Source organism: Alligator sinensis, unplaced genomic scaffold (assembly GCF_000455745.1).
Source record: "Alligator sinensis unplaced genomic scaffold, ASM45574v1 scaffold67_1, whole genome shotgun sequence".
Lineage (NCBI taxonomy): Eukaryota > Metazoa > Chordata > Crocodylia > Alligatoridae > Alligator > Alligator sinensis.
The window spans coordinates 1441528-1455287 of NW_005842111.1; the positions used below are offsets into that span (position 1 = coordinate 1441528).

General features: G+C 42.6%; 1 protein-coding gene across 3 annotated transcripts in view; it reads left to right on the forward strand.

The window, feature by feature from the left end:
- GULP1 (GULP, engulfment adaptor PTB domain containing 1) overlaps positions 1-13760 on the forward strand; it is a 322650-nt gene that overhangs the window by 152490 nt on the left and 156400 nt on the right. The window contains exon 3 of one of the 3 annotated variants that reach the window (XM_006024632.3): positions 5179-5250. In XM_006024632.3, coding sequence (XP_006024694.1) covers positions 5223-5250 — 28 coding nt within the window. In that variant the 5' untranslated portion in view covers positions 5179-5222. Of the gene's footprint in view, positions 1-5178; positions 5251-13760 lie in introns of those variants that run through there. The other 2 variants (XM_025205329.1, XM_025205330.1) reach the window with 2 other exon arrangements.

The window sequence follows — 13760 nt, forward strand, 5'->3', positions numbered from 1 at the left end:
AGGATTTCAGATATTACAAATTGCTCTTACTGCTGCACATATATTCATTTTCACTTACACTCCTATAGCCCAATCTGATAAACACTCACTTACTTCTATGCTTAAAGTTCAAATCCCATTAGCTTCAGTAGAACTACTTTCATTTTTTCAGGTAAGAATGTCTTCATGTGCTGGTAAGAACAGAGCCTAACATTTTGCTGGACCTCAACTTTTGCTTAGTGAAATTTAAATACTTTTCTTTTCTGATTGTCCTACTTCAGAGGAGAAAGGGTTGCTGCTAGTCATTGTTTTAAGTGTTTGACTGCATAGACAGCAGAGAATGTGTTGTGATTACTTGTTGACATTTACTCATGTTTATATATTGCTTCTGTGTAATATTTTATTACTGGCTTTATATCTAGAGGGAGTCATGTTCCCATATACCTTTAGTCTAGGTGACCTGTTGCTTTTGCTTCCTTTTCAGAATTCTACTGCTTTTTGCAAGCCTTTCTGTTGCAGGTTTAAAGAATTATTTTCCTCCTTTTTGAAAGATGTCAGGGAATTATAATTTGAAGCAGAAGATTACAAAGAGCTCAGTAGTGAGGCAAGGAGCTACTGGAGAATGGAAGAGAGGCTTTCCAAGGGGCAAAGTGATGGGGGAGGTTGTGGGGGCAGGGAGAATGGAGGTGCTGCAAGGAACAGTTGGGCAGAAAGGCAAAGTAATGGAGCGCGTGGGTATGTTTGTGAGTTGAGGCAGGAGGTGGGAAGATGCTAGCAGACAGCTGGGAGATGGGGAGTGGTTCAAAGACTGCTCAGGTAAACAAGCTTCCATATGGCTGAAGCATAAATCAGACTGAAACTTGGTTGTTTTTTTTTAAATTATGAGTCAGAGATGGGAGGTTGCAGAGGGAGCATGAAACATGCAGTTTGAGCCAGATTTTCTAAACAGCCTATATCTACTGAAAATCTGCAAGACATCTATTTTTTTCTATATATCCTTTAATTGCCTCACCAGCACACTGGTTAGGAACTGCAGTTCGTAATGAGCTAATTCATCAGAGTTATCAATTGGACCATCATCAGAAGTCTCATGGGAATATAGAGATTTCTGGATGATTATTACTTTTGTGTGCAAAAATTACGTTTAATCTGTTTATTCTGCTGTAACTGGAAGTTGCTCAAATGCCACCAACTGCTTTTAATGCCCTAGCGTAAAGTTAGAGACGCATTCAGAGTCAGACTCTTCCATTTCACAAGTATCTTATCTCACACACATAATTGCTATAATCAGTATAATGTAATTGAATTCTGGACGTTTCTTTAGTTTATGAAGCAGCAATACCTCCTTTATAGTTAAGACTGTTACGATCTTCCATTATTATAAGGTTCTTTTTCATATCTTTCCTCTCGCTAATGCCTTTCTTCCACCCTAACCCCACACAAACAAATAAAAAAAAATAATCACAATCTTAAAATTCATCATTTGCATACCATCCCTAGGTAGTGTTGTGAAATATCTCATGTCAGTGGCAATGCTGGTTTTTGTAATTTCCTCAAAATGTGTGAAATTATGATTTGAGTATGTAGGTCCCTACTTATTTCATAACTGGGCACTGTCATTTTTCTGAATTGTGCTATTAGATGGCAGTCTCACATATATGATTAGATGTAATATGACAACTAAACATGTTCTCATACATTTAAATATAAATGTTTTTGGTTACATGCCCATTCTTTGTTTAAGCATGTAATTTGTATCTGGGCTTTAGAGCCAAATGCTACATCCATGAAGTCAGTGGCAGAAGCTCCAATAAGTAGGAACTTACTCAATTTGTGATTTCACAGATTTTGCAGAAATCATGAAATTGCGCAGTGTCCACAAAATGGCTACTGCAGCCCATCCATGCAGCCTGATGGGGGGGAAGGAAGAAGGAGGGCTGACAACACAAAGGGGAGCAACCTATATGGCTGCTGCCCCCACCTCTCACTGTTGATTGGCTGAGAGGGTTGCCTGTCATGTGGCCCTGCCCCTCTCCATTAATCTGCAGCGAGGGCTGAAGCTGTACAATGGATAGCCCTTTCAACCAATCAGCAGTGAGGGGTGGGGGCCCCTGGGGACCCATGGACAATCAGAGGCCTAGGGAGGGGCCTCTGTGATAAGTCCCCGAAAATGAGAGCTGGCCCTGTGATCTGCCCATGAAATTGGCTGCCTGCCTCCTCAATTTGGGTATTCTTAACCAATAACCCTAATAGGACATAGATTTTGCCCTTAGTCACCTGGTGATGCAGTCTTTTGGTAGGGTGAGGTAATGCATTCTTTAAATTCAGTCTTATACCTTGTATGAAATATTATTAAGTGGCATTTGTTGTTTTGCGGAAGGGCATATTAACGTAAAATAATTAAGTAACTGAGTCTTCATTATAGAAAAAGTACAAAAATCCTGAGGAAGAATAAAAAATGTAGGTGTATGGCAGGTTGTAATACAACATTTTAAACTATGTATGGGATTAACCGTTTTTCCAGAATAAATGAAAAAAGTTTCCTTAGTTTATGTTATTTTGTTAGTTATTAGGTATTAAACCTCAATACCTAAATGGCTGGCATAAATACTCATAAAAAGAGTAACACCTCAAGTGGCATGTCAGCATCCCCTAAATATAAAAGTTTATGATGGAAATTGTTTCTGATAGTAATATTTTATATTTGGGTTAACTGCTTTAGATACACTGAAAGAATCAATGCAAGGATAAAACATGATAGTAATTTTAGTATAATAATGACTTTTAAAGTTTATCGGATTAATTTAGATGAACTGTTTCATCACAATGTAGATTTATAATGAGCATAATGATTGACTCATAGATTGCAGTATGAAACAAGTCAAAATGAGATTCTTTTAATTAAAAGATAAAATACACTTATTTAACTGGAATTATGAATAAGAGTAAAAAATTGATATTTTATGCACGTTAGTTTTGCATAGCAGTTACAGTTGTTAAAATTATTACATTTACGTTTTATTTAATAAATGGTAATTCAGGTGACATAAAAATGTGGTGTTAATTGATATTTAGTCAAGAAAGTGTTTAATATTTTATTTAAAAATATTATAACACCCATGTATTGTCTTTACATCTGTTATGTTCTGCTGTGTTCAGCAATGGATGAAACCTTGTTTCCATTGAGGTCAATTAGAGTATTCCCATTAATTCTAGGTAGGTCAGGGATTAATCCTGTGGCTCCATTTGTATATTGAATTATTGGTAAATGGATGTTCTGCCCATAAAAAGCCATTTTGAAGTCCATGGGTCTTTGTGGAGGACAAGGAGGGTCAGATCTGTTTGTGAAACCTTTACATCATTAGAAGTTTACTCACAAGTACCACCACTGATGTCAGTGGGCCTGATCCAGCTCTGAGAAATATGCAGATAGGGTATGGAAGGGCTCAGAATAGGCAGACCATGCACAGATATAGCTTTCCATGAAGAGTTGAGGTGTTATCTGCAAGAATTACTGGTCACTTGTCTTAACCTAAAATTTCATATAACATAAATTAACAAGCTTTTGTAGAAGATTTAATTGAAACTGACCCTGACACCTCTGTTTGCTTAATTTAACTTTCTATTACCCTATAGGTTTTACTAAAAAATACCATAAAGTAAAACTAATTTGTAAATGTGTGGGTTTTTTTGTTTTTTTGTTGTTTTTTTTTATAGAACACAATAAGTTATTTGCAAACCTGGAATGATATTTCCTATGAATAGATAGATTGTAATTATGCCATCGTTCTCATAGTATTCGTACAATATGAATGAAATGCCAAATGTGTGGTAATTTAAAAATAGAATATAAAACCTTTTAGTATAATTACCAAATACTGTAATCTAGAAGATGTTAAATCTTTTTACGGAAATTTTGATGCAATTAGTTTAAGTACTATGTGTAGGTATTTATAAAGCAGGACAACAAGTACAAAATGCATTCTATACGTTTGCTTAAAAAATCTTAAATAAATCTGCTTTGACTATCTGAACATGCCATTTGAAACATGCAGCATTGGCCTAACTTTGCCCCTGTTGAAGTTAGTGGTCAAACTTCTCTTGATTTTGGTGGAAATTCAGAGTTAGTTTGCCACTAGATATTTTGTATATGTCATTCTGTTTGTCCTTGAGCTCAGAATTTCATGAACAGAGTAGTGTGAAGGGAGGGGAGCATTGAGTAGAATAGGAATAGCGACGGCTGGTAAAGTGAAAAATGAAGTAGAGGGATGGGCCTATGTCAGAGGAATTTACATATATGTTCTTGGCTATCTTGAGACCTTGCCCCCAAATGGTTTAATGTTTATAGAGCTTAGGACTTGTACAAATCTAGTGTCTGCTCAAAGGCTATGGACACATAATAGGGAAACAAAAAGATGCTTTAAATAAGTGGCTCTAAAAGAAAAGAATATGTATTGCACACTGAAATTTTATGAGATTAACAGTGGTTAAGAAAAAAAAAAACTTTCTAGAAGTGAATCCTCGGATGTTGAGGCCTGTACAGTTTGTTGCTTTATATCTCAAGTGCTATTGAAGGTAGGAAGCAGGCTGGTATAAGCGAATATCCTTAAGACAAACAGAACAGTTCAACCACAGTGCGTTTTTTACTGAATGGCCTTTCTAAGTCTCATTGTAGAGAGTCAACACTCATTTCACAATCTTTTCTCCGCCTGAAAACACAGAGTACATGTTGCGTTGTATAGCTTTAATCAATCTCTTGACTGCCTGAAATTACAGCAATAAGAATTTTTGAATAAGCATTAACTTGCCCTTTCACGTTGATGGTAAACAGGTCATTAAAAGGTATAATTTCCTGAACTGCCTGATTTTCTTAATAAGAAAAGCATTCTCTCTTAAATTTATTTCAGGAAAGGTCTAAATCTTCCTTTTACATCTGTTCAAAGGAGGTATTTTAGTTATATTTTGTAAGACTATAGACATAGAAAAGCAACCTAGTACATATAATATATAATTTTGCATGAGGTTAGTTCAATTCCATGATCATATATGTTTAAGTTTAAAAATAGCCATTAATGTGCACAAATATTAAATGTTCTGTAATGCTTTACTATTATTTTATTTTATACATTATTATTAAATATTTTATTAATTGTATATGATTGTTAATTCTTTATTTTCTTCATGTGCATTGCTTTTCAGGTTAAAGTGCAACAAAAAATATATTTGACTAGCTGGTTCTCAATATGAATCGAGCTTTTAGCAGGAAGAAAGGTAAGTAATTTTGTTTTTGTTACATAAGAGACAGTTGTGACCTGATGAAGAATACCTTGTATTTGAAAGCTTGTCTAACTCTATCTCACCTATACAGTTGGTCCAATAAAAGATATCACCCCAGAAAATCCTTGCCTTTTGCATAAGAGATGGAAGAAATCTTGCATAAATACTTAAAGATCAAATATTAGTATTACAGAAGAGACCCTTTCTGAATCTGAATAGTTGTATCAGACCAATTAGTTAAGAAGGAAATGAGTTTCTGAAATTTGTATGGAGCAAGTCACTCAAGATTAGTAGCTATAGAGAACTCATCTCTCTGGAGCATAATGCTTGAGAGCTCATGCTATTTTCTTTATTGATTTCTGACCAGAGGGTATGCCAGAGAGAGTTATTCTAACTAAAAGGAGACACAGAGACTTCTGCTTACCATTTATAATGACTGGGCTTTTATTCTTGGGTAAGCTGTTTTGGAAAAATACTTTTACAGAGAGAGAAACCTTCCTGTGAAACAAAAAACTCTCTGATTCTTAAGGCCTAGACTTCTACTGATAAAAATAAACTTGTGCTATTCAAAAAGAAAACCTTTCCAAAAGTGTACATCTCTACTATCAGTATAGCAGCTGATTACTAGATGAATACCCAAGAGTTACTGATAGTGCTCCTTCAGCTCGTTCACATTCTGTTGTATACACCTACATTTTTTATTCGTCCTCGGGACTTCGGTACTTTTTTCTATAACTGAAGACTTAGTTACTTAATTATTTTTTTTTTTTTTTTTTACAGGAGGTTACAGACAGAGATTTGTTTCCTGATGTACTTGAAAACATTTAACAGCAAATGTTGCTGTTTGTTGTTATTAATTAGTACAACTTTAGGGCTATATCTTCTGGCTTTGTTGTTTACATAATATACTTTTTTTCTAAAAATCCTTAAATGGCAGACTATGGGTGAGAGTCTGTGCTGAGATAAAAAGTGAAACTCTATTGGAGTAACTGTGAGTATATCCAGTTATACTTCAAAATAATTTGCTCTCATATTTTCTATATCTTTAATAAAATTAGAAACTTTCAGTTTCTGAATAATAAACTCTAACCAAGTGCAACAACAATATCTCTGGAATATATTTGGGACTTATTTAGTATACTTTAGGTGATTCTAACACTAAAATCCATACACTGGTAACTTTTTTTTTTCCCAGACAAATAATTCAATTTCTTGTTGATGCTTGATTCTTGCATTGTGTTCACTGGTGTTGCCTCACTTTCCCTGTTTTTTTTTAAAACACACATTTCATATAGTTTGCATTAGACTCCTCATGTTCTTCCATAGACATGATGGGGGCAGGGGAGGGGAGTGTTCCATTCCTCTTTAGTTTTGTAGTGTGGTTTACTAGGTAATTCACCTTGCTTCTGGGCTATCTTTTAGTCTTGCATTGGTTCTTGCTGTACTGTACATGGGAATATTTGTGTCTCCCTTTGTGCACCAAATGTTGTCCTGCCAGTTAGTGCTGTTTGCAGGTGATAACCTGCACTGATTTTCTTTATCCCTTCATCAGTGCCTGTGTAATGATGTACTCTTGATATCAAATAGTTTCTTAAGCTGGGCTTGTATATGTACTGGACCTACTGTCAAGAGAAATTGACTTATACTTTATTAGCTATAGGTTGAGTAATCCAACCTTGCACCCAAATGGCATGATGCTCACAGAATTTAGGACTTACATAAATCTAATCTCTGCTGAAAGGCTGTAGACACATTAATTTGTAGTGCTACACAAGCACCTCATCACTTTGTATTGTTGTGTTGTTCGGAGTATATCTCTTCACAGCCTCCTGGCTGGAACTCTACAAAGTCACTGCAAAGGCATGCTCTCCAGCCAGGGGACAATAAGAGGATGATCCTTTGCTTGCCCTGCCATGGGCAGATCTATTGCTCCCCTAAGAGCAGGGCAGCAGCAAGCTCTGTGACAGCCCAATGTGGTGAGCAGAGCTGTAGCCCCTGGTCCTGCCTACGTTGCATCTCTGCTCCCAGCAGGCGGTCAGAGAGCCAGACACTTTCGCTCCCTTCCCCACTTGAGCAGAAAGGAGAGCAGAGCTCTGTAGGACACCGGGGATCCAAGAAACACCTTGTATCACTACATAAACAGATGTTACCTACACAATGTAGAACTACAGAGAAGATCCTGTTTCAGACCAGAATATTTCTATAGTATTTGTGCTATTTTATGTTGCACTACAAGTGTACATATCTGTCCCCTTGACTTTTGTAGTACTACAAATATGATGCCTGTGTAAAGTCTCTTTTTGTGCTGGCTTATTTAAACAGAGTCAAGCAGTGGGAGCCTGTCTCACAGGCACTCTTTGAGCAGCCAGGAATATTGCTAGTGGAGTGATTGCCGGGTGATTGCTGTCTGTGACTGACAGAACCCTAACAAGGAGGCAGAGGGTATAAGCCCAGGAGGGTATAAAAGGAGACTCCGAGTGATCAGGGAGCAAGCAAACTGGGACAGCAAACAGGGCAGTTTGCTGGAAGCAAGAGGAGGAAGGGGAAGAGGAAGAAAAGCCAGCCACAAGATCCTGTTCTGGGAATGTAAGTGAGCAACTAAGTCACAAAAGTCTGGCTTGCAAAGTATTTGCTTGGTGGGCTGTGTGGTTGGTCATGTGCTCTGAGCAGCTGGGAGTGCTGCTAGCTGGATGATTGATTGCTGAGTGATTACTGCTTGTGTCTGACAAAAGCTCTAATGAGGGGGTGGAGCTGTTCAAGGCCCAGAAGCATATAAAAGGGACTCCCACATGACCAGGGAGCGAGGAAATATGGCAGTTTGCCAGCAGTTCACAAGTCAGTTTGCCACCCTCCTCTTTGAAGGGGAGCCTTTAAGGTAAACTCTTTCTTTAATTAAGAGTAGCTAATTTATACATATGAGGTGTAAGTAGCTAAAACTGAGCAGTTAGGCTAATACTTAAGCCTCTTTTTTAACCAGAGTCCAGAGGAAGGAGGAGCTTATTAGGGGAGTTTCCCTGGAAACTCTTCTTATCTTCCTTTGCTGTAAGCTTGGTGAAAGGAAGCAGGGAAAGGAGAGTCTTTTGGGACCAAGGAGCAGTGAACAAATCAGATTACAGGGGAATTTTCTAGGGAAGGTCTGCTTGGAAAGAGGGGCAAGAAGAGAAAGGTGGTTGATTAGGAGACCAAATAAATGGCTGGAGGATATCTCAATGCCAGAGCCACTGCCACTGCCAGCTCTCCCTCTGCTTTCCCTCTGAGGGGTCAGTCCAGGTGGGACTGCTCACCATTGAGGCTTCCACCCAGGTCCTGGTTTGCTGCTGTGCAGACTGCATATGGGCACTAGTGATACTGCCAGGGGCAACCCTGAGGAGATCAAAAGTGACTGTAGGGCTATAAGTGCAAGGGTGAAGGGTACAGGGGCTCAAGTGGTATTCTTCTTGATCCTTCCAGTTAAGTGAAAGGGCCTGAGCAGGAGTGGATCCATCCTGCAGATCAGTGCATGACTGCATAGATGGTGTCTGCAGCAGGACTTTGGCTTCTTTAACTACGGGATTTTGTTCCCAAGAAGGCAGCTTGCTAGGAAAAGATGAGAACCACCTGATGAAGAGCGGGGAAGAACTTCTTTGCAGACAGGCTTGCTAACTTAATGAAGAGGGCTTTAAACTTGGTTAACTGGGGAATGGAAACAAACATTCTGAGGTAAGTGAGGAAGCAGGTGACCTGGAGGAAGCACAAGCAGGAGGGAGCAAGGGAGAGGACTTATTCTTCCTGAGAAAGTAGGGCAATCAGCAAGTTGCCTCCAATGTCCTGTATACACGAATGTTTAGAGCCTGGGAAACAAATAGGAAGAACTGGAAGTCCTGGAACTATGATGTGACTGGAATAACAGAGACTTGGTGGGATAGCTTGCATGACTGGAGTAGTGTCATGGATGAGTGTAAACTCTTCAGGAAGAACAGCCAGGGGAGAAGACAAGGAGGAGTTGATCTTTATATAAAAGAACAGTATGATTGTTTAGTGCTGCAGTGTCAAACTGAAAACAGGCCTGTTGGAAGTCCCTGGTTTAGGGTCAGAGGGGAGAGTGCCAAGGTGCTATGGTAGGTGTGTCCTATAGACCACCAGAGCATGAGGATGAGGTGCATGAAGCTTTCTTCAAGTTTTCTGATTACAGGCCTTGGTTCTCATGGGGGACTTCAGTCGCCTTGATGTCTTCTGGGATGGGGAATATAGCAGTGCACAGGTAATCCAGGAAGTTTTTGGAGAATGTTTGGGACAACTTCCTGGTGCGAGTGCTGGAGCAGCCAGCTAGGGGGCCCTAGTTTGCTGCTCCAAACAGGGATGAATTGGTGGTGAATGTAGAAGTGGATGGCAAATTGAGTGGCAGTATCCACGAGATGAGCAAGTTCAGGATCCTAAGGAAAGAAACAAAGGTGAGCAGAGAATAAGGACCCTGGACTTAAACTCACTCAGAGAAATGGTGAGCAGGATCCCCTGGGAGGTCAGTCTGAGGGGGATGGGAGTCCAGGACAGCTGGCTGTACTTTCAGAGAAACCTTACAGAGGGCACAGGGATGAAGCAGTCTAATGTGCAGGATATGCAAGCTGCAAGACCAGCTTGGTGTAGCAGGGAACACTTCAGTGAGCTAAAACAAAACAAAAAAAACCCAAAAAGGAAAGTTACAAGAAGTGGAAAGTTGAAAAAACTACTAGGGAGGAGTTTAAAAGTGTTGCTTGGTCATGCAGGGTTGGAATCAGAAAAGTAAAACACAGTTGGAGTTGGAGATAGCAAGGGACAGCATTGAAGGGTAACAAAAAGGGTCTCTACAAGTATGTTGGTAGCAAGAAGAGGAAGGTCAGGAAAACTGTGCATCCCTCACTGAATGGGGGAGGCAGCCTACTGACAGAGGATACAGAAAAGGCTGAAGTACTCAATGCCTTTTTTACCTCAGTCTTCACTGGCAAGGTCAGCTCCCAAACTATGGCCCCTGCCAGCACAGTTTGGGGAGGAGGTGAGCAGTCAGCAGTGGTGAAAGAACAGGTTTAGCGACAGTTTAGAAAAGCTGGATGTGTACAAGTCAAGCAGGTTCTCAAGGAATCCATTTCTAAGCAGTTGGAGGAGAAGGTGATTAAGAACAGTCAGCATGGATTCACCAAAGGCAGGTCATACCTGAATAACCTGATTGCCTTCTATGACAAGATGACTGGCTCTGTGGATGGTTGAGGTCTCCCATAAAATTCTTGCGAGCAAGCTGAGGAAATACAGGTTGGATGAATGGACTGTAAGGTGGATAGAAAAATGGATGGAACATGGGCTTAAAGGATAATAATCGCTGGCTAAATGGCTAATTGACAGCTGGTATCGAGTGGAGTGCCCCAGGGGTAAGTTTGGGGGCAGTTTTGTCCAATGTCTCCCTCAACGACCTGGAAGATGGCATAGAGTGCACCCTTAGCAAGTCTGTGAATGACACCAAGCTGGGGGAGTAGTAGATACGATGGAGGGTAGAGCTAGGATTTAGAGGGACCTAGACAAATTATAGGATTGGACCAAAAGAAGTCTCAGGAGCAGGGATCCTGGTTTTCTAAGATAAAAATAGCAAACTCTCTGATAAACCCCCCCAAATCCATTATTAAAATTAAAGGACTCCCACAATACCCCCCACCCCAGTCCTGCTGGTGCCCCTCACTGCCCCACCCCCGTCCTGCTCATCACCCTCACTCCCCACACAACAATCCCCCATCCCTTCTTGTGCCCCTCACTCCCCACCACAGGGCTACAGTTGCCCGGGCTATGGGGCCAGGGACTTAGGTCCACAGCTCCCTGCCCTCAACAGAAGGCAGCGGCTGCTGCAGCAGGAACATGGATCCAGCTCTCCCACTGCTGCTGACTACTGCCTGCTGCAGGCTCAGGCAGCTGGCTCCTGGCTCCAGTGCATACTCCTGGGGAACAGGGGGGACCTGCACCCCCCAGATTTGGGCAGGGTGGGTGCACGCTGCAGGCTCCTGCTCCCCACCCTGCTGCCCTTCCCCAGGGCCTCTGCAGTGCAGGGTGTGAGAGCCGGTGTGGCAGGGTACAGTGGAGACATGCAGGAAAGCTGCCTGCCTCTGCAAGCTCCATGCTGCCTTGGCCACACTTCCCCTGCAGGCAGGGGTAGGAGCAAGGGACTCAACCCTGCTCTGCTGCCCGTGCTGCCCCTGTGCACACAGGAGAAGTGTGGCCAGGGCAGTGCAGAGATTGCAGAGGCAACAAGCTTTCCTATGTGGCCCTGCTGTGCCCTGTCATGCCAGGTTACACACACTGCACTGTGGAAGCTCTGGGAGAAGACAGCAGGGTGGGGAGCATGAGCTGACAGTGAGCACCTGTCCTGCCCCAGCCCTGCACACAGATCATGGGATACGGATCTATCCTGCGCCCAGGAGTGTGCATTGCAGCCACGAGCTGGCCCTGTTCCCGGACAAACCTGGTCTGGCAATAGCCCGCCTGTTCCAGTCCACATGCCACCAGCGGGCACTCCATATGGGGCTTCCCCCAACACCTCCCCACTCCCTCAGCCACACACCAATACCCTGGCCATCACCCACACCCACACCTGCCACCCAGGAGCCCACCAGTCCTGCTGGTGCCCCTCAGCCATGACCTGCAACCCTCCAGCCCTGCCAGAGTTGGCCCCCAGCCCTCTGCAAGCCCCACTTACCTTAGGCTCCAGGAAGAACAGTGAGCTGAAGCCAGGCCTTGGGTGACTGAGAGCCTCAGGCCCCACCCTTTCCCCTTCTCCCTCCCCCTCCGGACAGGGTTGGGGGGTTGCCGCCCTTTTTGCAATTAGCTCTTACAGGCTGGAACTCTGCCAGCCTGTAGAGCTCTTTGCAAAAATGGGAAATCTGTGGGTATCTCTGCTAAAAGGGAAAATCCATTTTTTCTCTGATAAAATTGGGAAATCCGTGGTTTTTCTCTGTTTTTCAATGGGAAATAGAAAACCCAGATCCCTGCTCATGGGGTTCAATAAGGTCATGTGCAAAGTCCTGCACTTAGGACGGAACAATCCCATGCACTTGTACAGGCAAGGGACTGACTGGCTAAGAAACAGCTGTGCAGAAAAGGACCTGGGGGTTACAGTGGACAATCAGCTGAATATAAACCAACTGTCTGCCATTGTTGTGAAGAAGGTTAATAGTATACTGAGCTGCATTAGTAGGAATACTACCAGCAGATTGAAGGAAGTAATTCTTCCCCTCTATTTGGCACTGGTGAGGCCACATCTGGAGTACTGTGTCCACTTTTGTTCTCTTTCCCCCCTCTCCCCCTATTTACAGAAAAGATGTGGATAAATTGCAGAGAGATTGGAGAATAGAAGGCTGAGAGAGGATTTAATAGCAGTCTTCAACTACCTAATGGGAGGTTCCAAAGACAGTGGAGGTAGACTGTTCTCAGTGGTGGCAGATTACAGAACCAGAAGCAAAGATCTAAAGTTGCAGTAAGAGAAGGATATTAGGAAAAACCTTCTCATGAGGAGGGTAGTGTCATAATCCAAGGGTATGATTTTGTGTATGCTTCGGCACTGCAGAATTATTTCCCGCCACGAGGAGCTTTCTTTGCACGGTGCAATTCTCAGTTGCATAGAGAGAACCCCGGTGTAAAGGAGTTCCCGCCATTCGCATGCAAATTTGTTCCCCACTATTGGCTGTTTCTAAATTATTCCCACATGGCGGCTAGCGATTGGCTTGCTAGCCATATAAGAGGCTTGAGTGGTTTCCGCCCAAGTTGGAGGACTCCACAACCATCTCGTGGAGGAGGATGACTTCACATCCATCTTGTGAAGAACTCTAAGCGCTGCGGAGCTTAACGAACACAGCGTGTGCCTTAAGAAGGATATAGGGGTCTGATCAACCTCTAGCCTCTCCCCGTCACCAAGCGCCATCCCTTGACGAACCCCTTCCCTGCGTGCTTGTTTCACAGAGCCTAGCAAGCTTCGTGTGTGTGTGTATCCAGAGCTCTGCCCGAGTTATTTCAAGAGGCTCAAGTTTTTCTATGGGTCTTGTTCGTATGAGTTTTGTAACTGCAACTTAAGTGAAGTTTTCTCCTGCCTGCACCGTGACCATTTACGGGTAAGTCAAATAATCTTTAATCAACCGCTACGTGTCCGTGCCTAATTCTAGTCTGCTGGCCTGCATTCCCCGACCCGCGTGCCAGGGCTGCTGGCCACAGCCTGCCGCGCACCCCTGAAGGCCTCAGACCGCTCCCAGCCCGCACATGGCAACGAGGTTGGGATCAGGGGAAGGCACGCTGGAGCTAGAATTAGTTAAGAACTGCCCTTGGCGCAGTGGAAAACGCCAAGTAGAAAACTTCATGGAACTGGAGGCGCATATCGCTTACCACCAGGCGGGCAGAACGGGTGAGAGGTTTATCAGCGGACGCCTTTCGCTGAAGGGAGAAGAGGGAGCTTCCAAAGACGGAGCCCCAAAAGAGAGGGAAGTGTATTTTCACCCCGCGGCATTCGGGTGTATAATGAG